Consider the following 20,576-nt stretch of genomic DNA (forward strand, 5'->3'; position numbering starts at 1 on the left):
CGTGGACACCAGCAATGTTTTCGCTCTTTTCGATGCTCCCTAACCTGGTTTGACGGATGGATGTCCCCAACCAGATTTCCTCGTTTACCCGAACCTCCCAAAGCGCAAGCAAGTTTGCCATTAACAGTTTGCCATTAACATGCGGAAAACAATATATTGGACAGACCTCAAGATGTATTAACACTAGGCTTAGAGAACACCGGTACAACTGTAAACAGATTGCCCATCCCGGAAATTTAGCTACTCACTGTAACCAATGCGCATGCCTACCCCAGTTCGAAAAATCTACTATTGTAAAGCGGATAAAGGACGACAGGGACAGAATAGTTTACGAAGCTGCAGTCATGGCATCTATGGGCGCCGAAACATGCGTCAGCGAGCCGTCGATAAAACTATCTCCTGCGGAAATCGAGTTCGTCATGGACGTCACGTAGGCGGAGTCAAGTGTACTATCTTTTCCACGTGTTTTTGTGAACTTTTATTTATGCCTACGCATGAATAATAAAAATCAGTTGAAGTTTGCGCTCGTCCTGTTAACACTGTGTCCTGCGTACTTTGTAACGTCTCCCTACCGTAAGCGCATCACCAAGCCAACATGAACCAACTAGCCCCTTTCGTCGTATTACTGACATTAATTTCGAGTACATCGGGCTTATATGTTCCTGACGTTCCCGCAATACAGCGGGTATACTATTTTGTTGAATGCATCTCACAAGAAAGAGTACGGAAGTGCACCCTGACCTATGCTCTATCGCAAGGATTGGCGAACCCGGTGCTTAAGCTGTTACTTGGGCAGTTAGCCCCCATCGAGAAGACATCTAGAAGGCTGTGCAAGGTACTTCGAGCGGAAAGCTGGAGACAGGTCCGGATTTTCCGACAGCATATCCAGGCTACATGTGCAACTACGGGGGACAGCAACACAGCAAGAACCACGACAAGGCAACACTTGGCCATGGCGGAACAGCTCGGCGAGACGAGGTGGAAAAGGGCTTTCTCAAGTCTTCCAAGGAATGAAAAGGGTCGAATAGGTGACGAGAGTGGCCACATGAATTTCTCGGGCTGCCATCTTCCCGAAAAGGTACAGTGCACGCTGGATAAAGGTCCAAAATTTGCAATACAGCCGGATCTAAGACCGGTACAGCTGCTAGGAATTGTGCACAGCATTGCATAACGAGTTCCAGATGAATACAAAAGGGAACGTATTTCACAAAGTGTTCAATGCTTCACGAAAAACGAAAAAAAGGAGACAAGGGCGGAGCTATTTGAATGAGACTATCTGGTTTCTTAAAAGCAATAATTTAAGGCTGCTTTGATCGGAAAATACCGCGTGATTTGTGGTTTTGAATCATGAAGATTATGAAGAGAAGGCATTGCAAGCTATGAGCAAGAATTTCAATGCAACAGACATGGACCAAGAAGAGCTAGATGAATTACGGAAGAACGCTAGTAAAACATGCGGTAGAATAGGCCTACCCAACCTCCAGAAAAAGATCAGACAGCAAGGAAGTAGCACACCGTCCATTTTTCGCGGTAAAAACACATAAAGATGACAACCCGTTTAGGGTATGACACAGGTTGAAAGCGCAAAAGACGAAGACAGAGAAGAGGCTTGACACACACGAGCGCTGACTTACAACAGTATTTTATTCGGAACCAGGCAACCACCTATATAGCACAGAAGCCGTGACACATCACGTGTGCGCTGTCGGCACAAAATTCATCTCCCGACGCAAGAAACATAACTCTTTTCTAGAAAGAGCAATAGACGGTTGTGATACACATGCGTCACCTAATCTATCAATTAACTCCGCCTCAATAATCTCGCGGGTTAGCCTATTTCTATTTCTACTCACAACTGAACACTCGTCGTAAGACGGGTCACACGTGGTCATAACAGTGCAAGATCTACAGTGTGCATCTAAAAACCCCCCTCTCATCTCGGATACGTTGTAACGATGCTCCCGGAGCCTATCATTAAGGCATCGTCCACTTTGGCCAACATAATAGCTACCGCAAGTCAAAGGCAGTTGATAAACTGTGCCTTTTGCGCAGTCAACGAAAGAATTTTTGTGCTTCTTATCACACTCACTATTCTTGGGGGCACACACGCTAGTCAATCTGCACAAAGATCGCAGTTTATCTGGCGCAGAAAAAACAACTCTAACGCTTGCACGTTCACCGATACGTTTTAGACGGTGTGAAAAACCGTGAATGTACGGAATAACTGCTAGTTTACTTTTTGAAGGCGGAGAAATGGTTCTTTTCGGTACCAAATGGTTCAGAATGGTTCAGACTGTTGTAAGTCAGCGCTCGTGTGTGTCAAGCCTCTTCTCTGTCTTCGTCTTTTGCGCTTTCAACCTGTGTCATGCCAAACCAACAAGCCCAAACAGCTACCCTAGTGACCGTTTAGGGTAATTGTTGAAGACAAGGAATCTTGGCAAAACCAAATTGCAAGATATTTAAAAACGCAGTTGTCGGCTCTACCAATTGAAGACCCGTACCTGATCAATGGATCTCAGGAGGTCATAGAATTTCTGAAGAATGACCGACCGATTACGTGCTTATCAGTGGATGTAATAGACATGTTCTATGACATTCCGCAAGCACAAGCCGTTCATGCGATCGAAGAGAGCATCGACGCATATGGCAGCACAAAGTTTATGAATGAATGTCTGACTGGAGTGCAAGGTTTTTTGGTACTGTTACGGCTTGATTTGCAGTCATTATGTGTAAAACACGACGAAACTGTATTTGTGCAACGAGAAGGAATCACAATCGGGTCATGTATCACACCTGTTCTGTGCATCCTGTTTATGGCAAAAGACCACCGTGTTCTTAAGCAAAGATTAGAGAAAAGCATTTTTCGCCATACCGCTAACACTTCCCACTTCACCCTTCGATGTTTATATAGGCAGGTAACCTATTTTTAAATATGACTCACTCTTCCGGTTTTTCAGAGATTTACATACCTTTAATGTTATATACCCAGGCAACCGCAGCACGGCCTCTCTACAGAGGCCGCTGCTAGGGTAGTTGTTTCCAAGAAAGCACTTGCCTCCAGGCCTTTGGTTACAAAGGAATTGATGAGGCACACGTGCTGCTCACTTTTTCTCACTTTTCGCAATAATTATCGCTCATCACTCATGGCACAACGATAGACCAGTCCGTACGTCATCATCATAATTTTATTGTACATATATTTTTACGTTTATCTGGAGCGCGTGTTTTAAGGCCACTTTACAGCCATCCTACCTCTTAACATTGCAAATCACTTATTACTGTAAACATCCCATCATCAGGAGAAGCAATCTGGCCAACAGTGGCCCTTGCGCCGTTTGACCCTATATATCATTCGTGTCATATCCAGCGCGTGCGGCAAGGTAGCCGTCGTGGAGTGTGATGTCTCAGACGTTTCGTGAGCCAGCGGAGAACGCGCGGGTGTCAGGTGCGCGTGACAGACCTTGGGACGAGGGCTTCGAACGAGCGCATCTTCCTGTCTAGTTGTTGGTCTGAGTAGGCACGTCTTCTACGTCATCGTGGTGGTTGAACGCAGAAATGGATGCTCCTGTGGCCGGATCCAGGGTAGAAGGAGTCGTAGCCGAGAGAGCTAGGTCATGGTCAAGGGTGTGTTGCAGACCGGTTAGTACCGCTCGCTGCAATGGAGGGGAAGCTTGAAAGTCGCGGCTCCCCGAAAGCTGGTAGTACGTTTTCCCGTAGCAGGATAGCATCGCAGCGCAGATGTCGTCGTATGGCAGCGGGCTGGGGGTGGACGCGGCAGCGAGATCCCGCAGTTCAACCGGCAGGGCATCCAGCGAGATGGCGTGCATCATCGGCAGTGCCTTGACGCCATCAGCGCAGGATCGCGTACATCGAGCTGCGTGAACCCCGGCGCGGAGCTGTATGAACCACGCTCGGCTGTATACCGGTTTGAAAGGCTTCACGGGTAGCCGGAGTAGGCGGAGCATTGCCGCGGGCCACTCGATGAAGGGCGTACTCTTCGGGCCACCAATGCAGCGAGAGCGACACGTGGAGGCGGCCGGCGTGGCCGTGTCATAATCTCGCCACTTTATTCACAAGGGCAATAGCCAAACAGAGAGAGCGGCGGCGGCTGCGGCGTCCAGACCACCAGGAGCATGTGTTTGTTCTCTTCTTGCTCGCATCTCGATCTCTGGGGATGAGCTGCGTAAGAGGCGTGGCAGGGTGGCTAGAGACTGGTGATGATGATGATGATGTCGAACAATTATGATGACGCTACAGGGCGGCGCGCTTTCCTAAGCGAACGGAATCATGCTTCCCAATCGCATGTACTCGCACCTATAGGTGACGCCATGCGGAGGGCGCAGCGTTGCGAGCTTGCGAAGTGGTCAGAGCGTCAGCGAAAAGCCGACGGCACAGAACTGTGAATTCACGAAGCTGATAGAACAGGACAATGGAGAATTGCCGCCAGCACTTAGGGCAGCAAGGGCAACTGCAAATGCCGCACTGCACGACTATCTTCAAATGCAGATGGGCCGTAGAAATTTCGCTGTGTGCGTAGTGCGATGCAGCTAAAAATCGTGTAATTTCATTAGCATTATGCCTGCGCAGCAAAAATTCTAGTTTTTAACCATAACATCTTTTGGGATAGTTGTTTCTGCATGGTCATCATTGATATTTAAAAGCATCAGTTGCTTGTTTACCGTTTACTTGCCTTTCGCTATTTACTGGTTAAAATTGCGCGGTGATTGTAAAGTTATCATTTTACGCGATATGCTTATTTTAGCAACTTGAACCGGCTACCAATGAATATTTTTCTACTCACCATAACAGGAAACAGAAGAGGCTGTGGTCTGGATGTGGTCCAGGGCAAAACATTTGATAGGTAAGCAATCAGTATGGCTAGCATAAAAGTTGTGGTTAATAAGATGATCCACATTTCAACAATGGTCACATTGTCTAGCTGCAGCGCGTACTTGCTGATGATGTCCCAGCCAGCCGTTCCTTAAACGAGACGTTTAGGATATAGGCAATGTTAGAAGTAGCATACTGAGTGCGAGGAAACGCAGTGCCAACTGTGTTTTAAGTTCTGGCTTTCCGAAGTTTAAGCGAGGTAACTTACATATTGCCACAGAAAGTACCAGCGCTCGTGTGCTACCCACACCGCTCTGTACATTGCAGACATTGCGAACCAAGTAAAACGCTGACAGCCCCGTCACGGCAAGCGAAGACAGCCTCAGTGCACGTGTCAGCCCTGCATGCGCACGAGCTCCGCGTTCACCCTCTTTTCTCCTCGTTCGCTTGATCGGTCACGGCGATGGCGACGCTGCTTGACGCAGGAACGGTCTCTAAAGAGCTGTGCTCTAAAATTGCTGTAGCTTCCACTTGAGGACAATGCTAAGCAGACAGCGGAGCTGATGGGCTCCTATGTATCCATGGCTCTTGCTGTTTTGCTAAGTTTTGCAAACGTTTTCTTCGTTCATCCTTTTTTTTTCTTTTTCTCTCGTCTCTTTGACATATGTGAATGTCGTTTTTATCTCTGTTTCTGTTTTCTCCTTTCTGTATCTCTCTCTCTCGCTATTTCTTTCTCTTTCAGGGTCTTTCTATCTTTATTTCTCTTTCTTCCTTTTTTTGCTCTCTAGCTGTATTTCTTGTTTCCTCTTTACTTCTTTTATATCTGTTTCTTTCGTTCACTATTTCTTGTTCGTTCCTATTCGACTCTCTGTATTTATCTCCTTCATTCTAGTTTTGCCTTTTGTTCTCTCTATTTCTCTCTTTCTCTTTCTTTCGATATGCTTTACCCCCTCCGCTCCATCTTTCCCTCCTCCTCACCCTCCCATCCCTTTCCCGCCTGCTTGCTATAGTATACTATTCAAGACTATTTACACTCTGCTAGTGTTCCTAGATAGCCGAGTGGTTAGGACGCTCGCCTTCGGGTAGTGGGTACGCTGGTTAGCATTTGACTCGAGAGGAAATTTTCCCCTAGAACTTCTTTCTTTCGCTATCTTTATTTTTCTTTCTATGTTGCTCTGTCTTTTTTTTTTGCTTTCTCTCTGCACTGGTTGGCTCGTCCATGAGAATTATTGCATCCCGCACCGGCGAAATTGGCGCACGTGTTCTGGGAGCGAAGGAGAATATGAAGAAGACGACGACGATGACGAGGATGGGGAAAGCTCGTGCACTTCATCAAGACAATTAGTTTCCATTCGCAGCTCACCGACCTAATGAGCTCGCGTTGTGCAGGGCATGTCACTGTAACGAACGTTTCGGAAACTGTACTTGAAATCGTCACGGCAGAAACCGCCTTCCCTGGGAGCGTGTACCATTATAGTTTGGTCACCCTCCTCCGACCAAGTAAGTGGAGTGAAGGTTTAACAAAAGCGCACACATATGCGCTGCTAATAATGACCGTTGCTTCCTTCAATACAAGCGATCTTTCGAAAGTTGGGTTCAGCGACACCCCCGTATTCTCTTTAAGATTAGCAAAAGCGTTTTAAGAGTCTTGCACTAAATACTAAATAATCTCTCGCTTCCCATTTCTGCATACTTTCCCGTTCTCTAGCACATAGCAACACTATCGTGTGGTTCCCGTATAATTTGTTCACCTAGCGTGCCTAGATAGTCGAATGTTTTTGACGCTCGCCTTCGAACTGTGGTAGCCGGCGTACAAATGCCGCCACGCCAAGCAAGTTTTTTGTTTCATTTTTCCCGTCCTCTCCTGTAAAGCTCTTCACTTCTCCTCCCATCTCCTTGCTCGAAGCCGTTCCTAAGTCACACAAGGTGGCCTCATCGTACTTTGACTTGGGCGAGTTGGTAGGCTACATACCCGGATACATGCAGCGCGATTTAGAAGAAAACAGGAGACACGGCGCTCGTTTGTGTTTTATGTTTCTCCTGTCTTCGTCTAAATCGCGCTGCATGTATCCGAGTGGCCTCATCGCCTGGCGAGATTTTTCTGCGAACACCTCACGGCCAAACCTCCGGCTTGAAAAGCCTCGCTGCTAAACCAAACAGAATTGAAAAGTTAGAGCAATTCCACTTTTTCAACTGGGTGACCAGTCGAGTGGACGGGCGTAGAGTCTCCTTTGGAAGTTGCCTATGGACTTCGTAGGCATAGGCTTTAATGTAGGCTTTGGCCCTTACCACTATGGTTTTTTCGAGTGGCATTTGCATGACACTTTTGTCTTAGTGCCAGTCAGGATTTTGAGCAGTAGCTTTAGAGGCGCATGGCAAAATTCATGCTTCGCACGAAGGTTTTGGAAAGCGAAAGTTTTCATTATGTGGAAAGCTCTCGATATCCGCTTTACACATTTTTCTGCACCACGGGCAGGACTGGGCAGCATCGAATATAGATGTATGTTTACTTTAGCTACTATCTTAGACTCTCTTTGGCTATCTTATATATCTCTGTCACGATATTCGAGCCAAAAGGGGTGTCAGTCTTTCCGATACCTTGTCGGGCGTATCTTGTTCTTCTAAACACAAGACACTTCGCTGGCACAAGTGATTCAAACTAAAACGTATGTTTGGGCTGTATAGCGTTAACGCAGAAGGTCACACTTTAAAGCACTTGTTTTGTAACGAACAAACGCGAATGACCGATGCTGATCGTGCCAATCAGTGGTAGCAGTAATTATAAAAAACTGAATAATTAGTTTCGTAAGTAAACTTATTTTATAGAATGCTAAATCTTCAGGAAGCTCAAGTCATCCAGTGCTTCTGGCATGCCCTTTTGCTTACTTTGTACTTCCAAAAACGTATTGTCCACACGTCATGAATTCTTCTGCAGCTGTTGTAGCAAGTAGATTGACGTAAAGTATCTCGCGCAGTGCAGGCATGTATTATCTATTAGACATGTAACTATTAGACATGTGTTAGACACAAGCACTTCCCCAAGCTTTTATAGATACAAAGCTTTATTTTTTTTATTTACGACATACTGCAGGCCCACATGGGCCCAGGCAGGAGGGGTTAAATTGCAAAACAAAACACATAATTCGAAAAGGCGAAATATATGCAAATAAACGCTTACATTTCAATTTTAATGTTAAGATATCAGAAATCAATCAGCTCAATCGATTCAACTGAGTAAACAATGACAATGGCAGTGTTCCATTCGTTAAAACTGCGAGGAAAAAAAAGAAATCTTGAAGGTGTAATTTATTGTGTGACATGGAGTTAAATATCCATGTTGATGATGGCTGGTTAGTCTTATTAGGGGCGTAGATATCGACCAGGATGAAAAGAGTTTGTCATTTTTGGAGAGAAAAAGAAATTTAGGCCTGATTATTTTACGTCGTAATTTCAAAGTTTTTATTCCGTGAGCGAGAATGAAAGCTGTTGAATCGGTGCTACGGAATTTAGAAAAAAAGATAGCTTCTTGCATAAAACTCAATAGTCCGATGAAAACGTGAGTACTGTTCAAATATTTTGAGCCCTCATCAAGTATACCTCATCAAGAAGCTAGACTCATTGCAAAACAAAGCTGCTTGGTGTATCGTGTCAGAATATTCTTCCTACTCGAGTGCATCTAAAGTCAATGACAGCTTTGCCCTTGCAACACTACAATACAGGCGGAAGGTGTGTAGTTTAATATTCTTTGATAATTTATATCACAACCCTTCACCTTGTACTATTTCATTAATAACGACGCCATATGCAACTTTTCCGCGCTCGGGCCACTCTTCTAAAGTTCGTCAACTATTCGCCCAAACTAATCTACATCGTTTTCCTTTTCATCATTTGACAATACAGGAGTGAAATCAACTGCCGAGATCAGTAGCTGAAGAAGTAAATGTTGATCAATTTTCTGAAGCACTAAAACAATTCCTATGGCCTAACAAAATCCATTAACAAAACCACAACATTGTGACATATGTCTAGATTTATTGCAGTGTATTCCAGTATATAAAAGAAATCACCTCACGCTTTAGTATCTATATGTCCGAATCATTGTACTGCTTTCTGTAAATATTTGTCTTTTTTCGTGATTTTCCCTCAGTTGAGGGGGAATTGTGTAAAATGCCCCGCGGGTATATTGTCACGCAGCATACACTGCCGCGTTACTGGACGTATCTTCTGCCAGAATTGTCCTGCTGATCATCAGCCGCTAACATCAGTGATTATCTTCCGGTCTTCTGTTTATTGCCAATCGCAAAAGCTTAGGACACGAAAACATTCGCTTCTCGTATAAGAGACTGAATTCACAGTCACTATAAGCCTTCTGCTCGCATATTGAAGAAGCGAGTAAAGCGTAAAATTTAAGACAGCTGAAAAATGTCCTGCAAGCTGACCTGGTAAACACATTAGGAAACGAAAGCCGTAGTTCGTTGATGTGCGTTTGAGCAGGAGAACGATAAAAAAACGAAGTTTTGCCGCAAGGGCAAAGCAATGAATGCGATAGTAAGAAATTGGAATGTCACAAAACGAACGGCAAACAGCTCGAAACTTGCAACGCGCTGCTCAAACACAAAGAACGACGCACAAAAATTCACAGGTATACACAAGACGAGCGCGAACTAACTGTCGTAGTCATTTCTTAGTGTTTGATCAGTGCGCTGATAGTGTCTACTAAGCACAACCAGCTAGCCCCTACCTTGTCTCTTCCAGCTAACAGCTCACTTCTTTAGCAAACGCGGCCGCTTCAGCTAGTGGAGCGACCTTCGTGCGCTCTGTGCCTTCAATGCAAATTTTGCGGTGAATGTACGAGACCTACAAACCGCACCACTCACAAGCTCGCGCGCAGGGCCACCACGCCATGTAAGACAAGGTGCAGGTGGTACAGGCAGGAGACATGCGCGCACCCCAACAACGGCGAAAAACCAGCGAGGCAACGACATTTAGGCGTGGCCATGGAGCCAGATCACAGGTGATAAGGAAGACACTGAAGCACCCCCGAGCTCTGCGTACCGTCAGCAGTAATTGGCGTATATAAACAGTTCGCCGTTAGTATACTGCAGGACGTATGCCTCGCGGCAGAGTAGATTAACGCGGAGCAAGGGGTCACAGGTTCGAATCCCTAGTCGCGCGCTTTGGCAAATATTTCTTCTGAGTTATTTTTCTTGCTGGCTTTTATTATATACATACATCAGCCTATACGGAATATGATGGCAACGGCAGCAGTGACGCTGACGGCCAAGACCCGCCGAGAGTGTCCATATGACTGCAATCGCAATAGGGCGATTCTACGAGAGATCGAAGATGCATGTCAGGTCAATATTTTTTTGTCTAGTTTTTCATATGTTATGCAGGCACATTCAAACTGCATGAAACCAATGATTTTAGTGACAACAAACGCTCGCAGCGCACCGACAAGTTATTTCAAGATGGCGGCACGGGTGTCCTGCTTTTGGTCGCCGCAATATTTTCGGATTTCACGGCCGAACTTAACCCGAACTACAAACGCTGTGTCGAATAATTTTGCTGCTGGTTTTAATGCACTATAATGTGAATTCTATCAATTCTTTTTTTATGATAACTTCAAAAGGACAACATGTGAAAAAATGGCAAACTCAGCCCAAGTCAAAAATGTTTGCTAACTTTGATGCGCCTCGGCGCGTTTCTTCTTCCCCACAGAAACTTGAAAACACTGTCTAATACAGAAAACCGCCTTTGGAACATTTTGCGACAAGTCGGTTTCCTGCAGGCAGCGCAAAAAAAATAGTGAAAGGGGTTTCGCCATCAAATTTCGAGGCTATAAGAAGCCTGTTGTGGGTTTCCTCTGTATGCAAGGACACTCCATACGAAGGGCCGGACACAGCAAACGTTTAGAATATATTTTAGTTCACTTCCAAAGTATACCTAAATGCCCATTCTCCCGATCGAAATCCATCGCTAACGCGCCAACTCTGACGTAGCTCTATAGGAGGGTCAATGAAAGTTGTAGCGACGTCACACCAGATCTGCTGTGGTGACGTGAGTGACCTCCGGACCTCCGCAACGTGCAGTCGGCCAAATCCTTAACTATCGTGCGCGAGCGCCGACTTCTTTGTGCGTCAGCGCCGTACGACGGAGCCAAGTTGCATCTGATGCGCGCGGGCGTGTGACGTCTGCGGATCTCATTTTCTCGGTCGCTCGTTCTTGGGACGCGCTGCCTGTTCGTCTGAAGTGAGTTAACGCAGCGTGACATTCTCACGAACGAACAACCAAGCAAACGATGGGCCCAGCTGAGCGCGTTTCGTGGGTATGCGCTTACTCTCACCCTGCTTGCAACTTGGCTCCGTCGTACGGCGCTGAAGCACAAAAAGGTCGGTACTCGCGCACGATAGTTAAAATTTGGCCGACTGTACGTACCGGCTGTAGTGAACCAGGATATATTATAGTTCACTAAAGTACCGGCAAAGGATCGGTTGCAGCATCACTCGCCGAGTTTTGATCGCTTCCTGGCTAAGTGCGTCACAGCCTTGTGTACTCACGTGACCAAGTCACCTACACTTCTACGTCACTGCTAAACCTCTGCGCCCAGAAACCGAAACCGAAAGTTGTCCACATGAAAAGGCGATAGTAAATTATTTAGTCAGAATACATGAATCCTGGTGCATGTATCATGCTTCCTGGAGCTATAGGAAACGCTTACAGCGAAGAACGCACCAACCACAAATTTGGTCGCACCATCCCTTTAAAGAATCAAGTTTTTCCCGTAACACTCATTTTCAAGAGTATATTTGAAAAAAACTGCGGTCTCACTATTGACAAAAATTTTATCGAAGGGCGCTCATGTCAGTTAAATAACGATTTCAATATGATAACTCCTCATTTGCGTGGTTCACGTGTCACAACGAGGCAAAATGGTCCTTGTATTTCATCACTTCTGTACCACTGATGGTTATCAGCTTGCATTGCACATAATTTACAGTTTTGTTTATTTTTCTGCAGCAAAACTTTGCTCTGACAGTTTGCCTGCAGGAAAAAATCACAGCATATCCACGGAGTGAATGATGATGAGTGGGCGAAGCTGCGGAGGTTCATCGGTAAACCGTGAATCTTCCGTGAATTCTGCCCAGTACATCATCACCGACGTGAGATCGGGCGCGTTTATATTAAAGGTTCGATGAGTTATGACGACTTGCAGCTCACTTTTATTTTACATGTACGCTGTGAATTTTCATTGTTTAGAAAACCATTGCTTTAAAAAACATCTCGCGTCTTTCGTTAAGCAGCTGGCGTCTTTTCGTTTTGCTTTAGAAACATCTGGCGTTCTTTCATTTTGCTTTTAGAAAACAACTGGCGTCTTTCGTCGGTTTATTTCATCAATCAACGGCGTTTTGAACAAAATTTTTATTCTTTAATCACGCACAGGAGAAATCTCACCAGGCACTACCTTGGAGGTAAACAATGGCTGTTAATGGGAATGAGAGACAGAAGAAGTCGGCTTTTAGCTAACACTTACACTTCTACTTCTATTAACGTTTCCTACTGGAACAGGCCAATGGCTGCTAATGGGGAATGAGAGACAAAAGAATTCGGGTTTTAGTTAACGCGCGCGTTGCGGATTTTTTATTGTTCAACAACGCACAGGAAAAACCTCCCACTGGCACCACCTTGGAGGTCAAGATCTGGTACTAGCGTTACGACTGGTTACGCACTACGACTACGATAACTACGAGGGACGAACGGGTGCCGCTTTAAGGAGCTTCGCCCCTAAAATGTATTCTCAGATTTTATTTGTGTCTACCGTGTGCGAGGGTGGGCTACTAACGCTCTTTGAAAGAGTGACGCATACACAGTTTGCAGCCTACAACCTCAACTTGCCCCTCCATATTTCGCTAATCAGGAGCACGCGAGACACCGCGAACACATTGTTTAGGTGACTGTCAAAACTCACCTTGCACACCAAACAAAGCATCTGTATGCAGCCACAGGGCAGCTTTGTCCATAACTAATTGCCACGATCAGTGGGCGCGCTGTTATGGAGGTGTTTTCTCACAGCCTGCCTCCCTTACTATACGTACATTGGATACTATAACCATCTTCGTAATTCGACGTACACTGTGTAAATAACAATTTTGAATAGTAATCTCAGTCATTTCTCGAGCCATTCAGTTCGCCTCCCGCTATCACATTATTTTGGCGTCGCAGATAACGTCTTTCTGTATCACCTCGGCGTTTCAGCAGCCACAAAACGTGCGGTGCGGCATTATTAAGCCATACACGTCCGAAGCTGCCTTGTTTATTGGCAACTTGCTTAAGTGCTTTCCCACGTCGAGAATAGCAGAGGTCACTGGTAGCGCGAGATGGACATTTTCCTTAACTTCGACAACGAGTGTGGCCCGCACGTTAATAATTGCTGTACGAAGCTTTTAGCGATCCTGCTCATAAAACCTAAAACCTTGAGAGACTGAGTGCGGCGCTGTTCAGTATAAATGTTTCGGATTGGATCTGACTCTTTACTACACGCGATGCGCATGGCCCTTGGCTAGGCCCAAATATTCTGTGCCGGTTCTTTACGCGTTTCACAAAAAGAAGATTTCTGAGAAACACTTTATCGTGGCGCAAATTTTAAATGCGAGGCATTTCTTAGCGAACCTTTGGCACTTTGAGCGTTTCTATCTATCTATCTATCTATCTATCTATCTATCTATCTATCTATCTATCTATCTATCTATCTATCTATCTATCTATCTATCTATCTATCTATCTATCTATCTATCTATCTTGTGGCGATGAGCGACCTCATAGACCGGCGAAGTCTCGGCCTTACCAGAGAGAGAGCGAGCCCGACACGACCACCTTGATCAGAAGTGTTTTAATCTCTACTCTTTCGAACGCAAGCGCGCGCAGGCCCGTGGCAGCGGCACCTGCCTCGTGCAAGAGCGAGCGTCTCCGTCCTCTTCTTTGCGACGCCGATGCTGCTGCCGCTACAGAGGGCTCCCCCCCCCCTAGAGAAGAGGAAAGTCCGACGAGCGATCATAACTCCAGGTGACACGGGAAGTCTTGGTTGTCGCATGAGAAGGCAGAAGGTTGTCGCATGAGAAGGCATGTAAAATTAAAGTGAGCTGCAAGTCGTCATAACTCATCGAACCTTTAGTATAAACGCTCCCGATCTCACGTCGGTGATGATGTACTGGGCAGAATTCACGGAAGATTCACGGTTTACCGATGAACCTCCGCAGCTTCGCCCACTCATCATCATTCACTCCGTGGATATGCTGTGATTTTTTATGGTCGGAGCGTTGAACAGGAATAATGCTTACGTCTGCACCAGTGTCGACTAGAAAACGTTGTCCTGTGGCTCTGTCCGTGAGGTAGAAGAGGCAACTTGTGTGCTGGGCCGGACCGCTGGTCGCCGTCAGAGGTCGGCCGGCCTGTTTCCCTGCCACGCACATGGACGTCAGAGGTCGGCCGGCCTGTTTCCCTGCCACGCACAGTGACGAGCGTCGTTTCCAAAACGGCGATGGTAGTAGCAGATGCCAGGCGTTGGTGACGCGTCACGGCTAGTGGGTGTGCGTCTCGGCTTGCTGGAACTTCGGTGGCGTGAACGGTGAGGTGACGCGCGGCGTTGTTCTGCTGCAGAGACGATGCGTTCGAGGCGCTCGCACAGGGCGTCGAGCGGCGACTGGCCTGTCGAAAAAGACGGCAGAGTTCGCAGCGTGGTGGTACTCTCACCAGTCGACGGTGTCGTGGCTGCGATGGCTGGCGTGGCTACTTCCATCACCTTGTCGGCCAACGCGGCAAGTCCGGTGAGGTCCATGGTAGAAGCTGTTGCCAGAACCATCTGCACGTTAGCCGGCAGTCGTTGTAAAAACAGCTCGAGTAACAGCGTGTCGTCGACGGATCTCGCGTTGTCTCCGAGCAGCTGCTTCATTCGGCGAAGAAGTTTGCTGGGGCGTCGGTCGCCGAGTTCTTCAGCGGACAGAAGCTGCTGTATGCGAGAACGCTGTGAAACTGCCGTGCGCTGTAGCAGGGTCGTCTTGAGATCGTCGTAGGCGTTCGCAGACAGCGGGTTGCTCAACAGATCCGCTACTTCGTCAATGGCGGTGGGCGAGAGTGCCGCCACAGCGTAGTGGAACTTCGTAGCTTGGGAGCGGATACCAGCAACTTGAAATTGCGATTCCGCCTGAAGAAACCACGCCGAAAGATGCTGGTCCCAGTACTGAGGAAGGCGGACAGCGATGGCTGAGCAGGAAGGCTCACCGCGTCTCTCAGGAAGGTTCTGGTCTCGAGAACTTGTACCGTCAGTCTGTTCCATGGTCGCTTCTGCCACGGAAACTTATGGCCACGATCTCGTCCGGGTCACCAAACTGTGGCGATACCTCACAGACCGGCGAAGTCTCGGCCTTACCAGAGAGAGAGCGAGCCCGACACGACCGCCTTGATCAGAAGTATTTTAATCTCTACTCCTTCGAACGCAAGCGCGCGCAGGCCCGTGGCAGCGGCACCTGCCTCGTGCAAGAGCGAGCGTCTCCGTCCTCTTCTTTGCGACGCCGATGCTGCTGCCGTTACAATCTATCTATCTATCTATCTATCTATCTATCTATCTATCTATCTATCTATCTATCTATCTATCTATCTATCTATCTATCTATCTATCTGGCCGCCTACGTCTCGGTGCTCTCATGATCACCTCCTTAACTTGTTGTAGACCAAAACTGGCATGGGAGAGTATGAGGATTTGAAGAATGTGACTGTCGGGTTATGACATGAATAACGTGAAACTCATGTCGCGTACATCTACAAACCCTTTCCTCCAGGCACGTGTGGCACATATCCGCTTACCACAGGCTCCAGTGTAGGGGTGTGCCACAGGTGATTGACTGTTTATGTTTACCCAGTAACGGATGAAACTGACACCGGTCATTTAAATGCGAGAACGTTAAGAAAAACCGCCATCGGCAGCGTGCACCCGACTAATGGAAAGAAAAAAAAATTAGGATCACAGCAGGAATCGAACCCGAAAATTCTGCGTGACAATCACGCTTTCTACCATAGAGCCACACCAGACCTATAAACTGCTTTGGAAAAACAGCCTATGAAGGCGGAATGTCGGTACAACGTCAATTGTGGTTGTGGTGCTGGCTATCTCAGTTTACAAGAAAGCAATAAACACTGCAGATGTACTCCTACGATACAGGCGTTATGACAGATTGACGTCTGCGGTTCCTGTGTTTGCTCCTCTTTTTTAGCAGTCTAATAAACCTTACATTCGTATTCCTATGATTCAGCAAGCTATATTGAAGCATTGCTCGACCCAGGATGAAAATTAGGTATGTTGATCACATGATTGGACAATAAAGCGCGCTTAGTTTCGATAATACTGACGTATGTACTCTAACGTGAGGGCTGACGTTACGTCGCACCATAAGTTGCCCTTTAAGCGCCAGTGTTGCCGACGTGCCTGGTAAGCCCACGATGTGCACACAGCTAGAACACTTACAAAAGCACGTCGATCCACAACGTGACGCTAGGCTAAAAGTCTCGAAATACAGCATAGAAGTATTCGCTGACTTCTTCGCGTCAAATCGATTCCCAAAACACGTGGGATCTGCCGACCTTTTTTTTCGTTGCCGCTTTTGTTGTTGCCTACTTGCGGAAGCTACTGTCATAGGCTATCCGCGACACCTACGAGGTCTGCTAGCACTGCTTTGCGTGTCTCAAAAAAACGCCTGTCTACATCTGCGAGAACCGCGATGAGGTAGACTAGGCATTTCTTCAGGAAGAAGAAATGATTGATATCTTGAACAGGTGCGTCCGCCTTTGTTCTGATGCTTGTAGGCGAGGTTGCAGGCTGCGAACCGTCTACGCATCAGCCCTTCAGATAGCAGAAGCAGCCACCGCCTCGTCTCGTGAAGAAAGCGAATGAGGACTGATGACATTTAAAGCGTGTTTTTACTGGCATTACGCACTCTTCGATAAAAAATTTTTCTCAGAATTGAAAACGAAGTTTTTTTATTTCGTTTTTTCAAAATGAGCTTTTTGGAAAAAGGTGTCTTTCTTTAACTATCTTTTTCTCCTTTGTGTGTGAAAGAGGGAAGTGGCCGAGGCGCATCAAATTTAGCAATATATTAACGCGATAGCGTTAAAGAGCTCGTATCGCCGAAATTCCGCCGTCGGCGTCGGTGTCGGCACCGTTGCTTGTGAGCGAAAAATCATCATCTTGTCCGTGACCGAAAAATCGAAAATGCTGCAAATAAATTAAATGATAAAAATGTTGGGTCCGAGTGAGAATCGAACCTAGGCCGCCTGCGTGGCAAGCAGGTGTTCTACCACACAGCCACACCTCCGCTTGAAGCTGCACTGAAAGTAACTTTCATGCTTCCCGAAAATACGCGTCCTGTATAGAGGTGTCACAGTACGAGATGTATAATCGCAGTAATATTGCATGGTACAAGCGTACATTGCCATCGGGCGTCACACCACGTCAATATCATAAGGACTTGGTCGTTTAAAGACAGCCGCCCATTACAGAAGGCACACACATTACTGCGCGTATTCCCTTAAGACCACGTAGTGTGTGCATCGCAACTTCGAAAAAGTTTCTGCGCATAATTGCCCCTGGCTCAAAGCATGCGACCCATTACATAAGGCACACACCTTAGTGCGCGCATTCTGTTAAACACTCGTAGCATTCGAGGTGCGCACTAGGGGCAGGATATTCCTATCGCGTTCAACTCTTAAAGGCGAAGCTTAAGCGTCCCCCAATTTTTGTTATTTGGGCGGAGTTTGTCATTCTTTCACAATTTTTTTCCTTTCAAGGCACGATAAAGAAAGCATTGACATAAGTCACAGTAATGTGTATTAAAGCAGCAGAAAATATTTTCGACACGACGTTTATAGTTCTGGGTAAATTAGGCCGCAAAATGCGGAAATATTGCGGTGAGCAAAAACAGGACTTATATGCACTTGTTGCTGGGCTAGTTGGTTCATCGTAATGAGGGGAAAAACTAGATCTTTTCGCTGTGCTTCTTCGTCCTTCTTTCGGTGTTTTAGGCGTCTAGTTTTTTTCCTCATTTCAAAAACAGGACGCCGTAGGCGCCACCTTTAAATGTTTTTTTTTTTTTGGCGCCCTGGGAGCGTCTTTTGTATGTAAAATTTTCAGTTCCGTGCACTTTGATTGCGCCCGTATAATATATAAAAATCCCAGACAAGGCAAAAATATCAACCGGGCAAGCATGTTCAGTCTCTCGTGGAATCGCCCGATATGAGAAATTATACCACGCCTTCGCGAAAAGTAGAAAAGTCGCTTAATTTGCTCAGTTTAAAGAATATTTAGATAGGCTCAATAGTGATTCAAAACGCGCAACACTTCACTACTATGGAAATGTGTCTTGTTTTATTTCAGTGATTGCAAGCAAAATAAGTAGATCTGGTTGCCAATAATCTTACAGAACGAAAGCAAAGCACCATAACTGCAACGTCAGCTCAGTGATCAGGCGGCTGCTAGAGCACTGAGGAGCGAATTAATCAGGAATGCCGATAAATGAATGTTCTCAAACAATCGCGAAGCTTCCCAAACCCTGCGGCGCGGCCTGCGCCGAGCATTGCTAGCAGCTTTTGTGGCTGAAACTCGAATACATCAGAATGAGCAATACACGCGTATGGCAATATTTTACATAGGTTTCTCGCCCTGTTTAAACGCCTGAAGCCTGTAGCAACTACTGGGTATTGATTTAGCCCTGCTTAACCCTGTAATGACGAAAAACAGTTATGCCTTGAGAAACATTGTGAAAAAACACTGACCATTTTTACTCTTCTTGTAGGGTTCAGTTTATGGAATGGATCAAATTCTATGTGAGGCATAACATAACTAGTTTTAATTATTTATATTTACTTACTGTGAATAAATCCGTAACTCCGTGTAACTTTATTACAACATGCGTGTCGAAGAGGACACGCATGTAGAAATATGCAGTACCTCATTTTCCATGAAGCAATGACAAGTTTATGTCAAGCCTCGATGCCTTTTGTCCTTGCCATACTTTACGCATACACACATAAGAAACAAACGTTTTCTTTCTTACCTTCGAAGTCGTCGAATATGCCAACGATCTTTATGATTCTGCTGAACGCCACATTAGGATAAAAGGCAGCGAGCAGTTTATCTAGCTTTTTGCCGGTGAGGTATCTGAACAGGCTTCCATCAAAAATAAAACTAATCTTCTCAGCATGAAATATAGGGAAGATGAAAAACAATACGAATGCCACGACCATCGCCCAACGACCTGAAATACATATAAATAAAAACATAGTGCTTAATCGTTTTAAAATGTGCATGGCTAACAAAAAGAAACATTAAGCACGCAAAAAACCAAATTTATTATGTTCAGGCCCATTAACAAGCACATCAGTGATAATTTAGTAATTTCGTTTAACGATCAGTGACTCGAACAAGTCAGCACACAAAAATTCCTGGGAGTCTGGTTTCACGAGCACTTATCATGGACACCGCACGTCAATAGTCTCTTGGCAGATCTAGCTCGTTCTGTAGGGTGCTTGAGTAAGATCGCTTTCCTCCTCCCTTCATGGTTATCTAAATCATTTTATTATAGCATGTTTTAGTCCAAACTTCTATACGGAATGCTTGTATGGGGAACAACAACTAAGACCAATTACGACAGAATATTCATCTTGCAAAAGCGCATGCTCCGTATAATAGAAAAATATAAAGGCCATCCCAAGGACCTAGACACTCAGCCGCTTTTTCTTAAACATGAAATTCTATCTGTTAGGAAAGTATATAAACTTAAGCTGATGCAACACATTCATAAGCATAAACTACAGGATTGCTTCCCACGCATTGTATCAACAAAATACGACTTCAGAAATTCTACCCGCAAAACCAAGAAAACACGCACGAACTATGGCAAGCAGGCTATTGATTATAAGATTGTACAATTGCTAAACCATCACGAATCGAATATAGACTTTACACTGAAAATAAAAAAAATTAATGTCATCATAAATCATTTCTTCTTTCGACCAACGTTATAGTTGATCCATAGGCATTTACATTTAGGAATACTTGTATACTAGTTGATTCCCTTTTTTGTCTTTGCTGTGAACAATGATATTAAAACAGAATCGTTTGATTCCAATATTGTTTTCTCTTTATGAAAATTATATTCCGAATGTATATTATGTAGAAAGAAGCCTGTTTCTTGTAAAACATTTTTGTGTATGTGTGCAGAAGTAAGCACGTTCTGAATGTATAAATCTTTGTGAATGTATATGTATGAAAAAAAATATGAATATGATGGCATAAAACCAAGTAATATCTCATACTACTGAAATGTGTATAATACGTGTATAATATGTCACTTATTTGTATATGTGTATGTTACTGATGTGTAAATGTGTATGATGTGGCACTGACGCAGACTGTATCAGGAGGTTAAGACCACGTCAGGCTATTTAGCCTTTAGTCTTTGCCTCCCGCAGGGAAATTTTGCATTTTTTTTCCTGCAAATAAAGAATGTTCAATGTTCAATGTGTCGCATATTTCTACCGCTTGCCTTGGCGAAACTGGGCGATGTGCCCACAAAAATTGTGCTGTCGTGGTTTCGTCATTAACACGATATACATATATATATATATATATATATATATATATATATATATATATATATATATATATATATATATATATATATATATATATATATATA

At 45.3% G+C, this 20,576-nt stretch overlaps 1 protein-coding gene across 1 annotated transcript; it reads right to left on the minus strand.

Moving 5' to 3' along the window:
• Nucleotides 1–14,305: 14,305 nt before the first annotated feature.
• LOC119395097 (uncharacterized) lies at nucleotides 14,306–15,163 on the minus strand. Its single transcript, XM_037662390.1, has one exon. The coding sequence runs from the start codon at nucleotides 15,161–15,163 to the stop codon at nucleotides 14,306–14,308; it is 858 nt and encodes a 285-aa protein (XP_037518318.1).
• Nucleotides 15,164–20,576: the final 5,413 nt, after the last annotated feature.

Source organism: Rhipicephalus sanguineus, chromosome 5 (genome assembly GCF_013339695.2).
Source record: "Rhipicephalus sanguineus isolate Rsan-2018 chromosome 5, BIME_Rsan_1.4, whole genome shotgun sequence".
Classification (NCBI taxonomy): Eukaryota; Metazoa; Arthropoda; class Arachnida; order Ixodida; family Ixodidae; genus Rhipicephalus; species Rhipicephalus sanguineus.

What these genes read in the sequence shown, in the direction of transcription:
- LOC119395097 (XM_037662390.1), bottom strand. Translation starts at nt 15,163, where the DNA reads ATGGAACAGACTGACGGTACAAGTTCTCGAGACCAGAACCTTCCTGAG.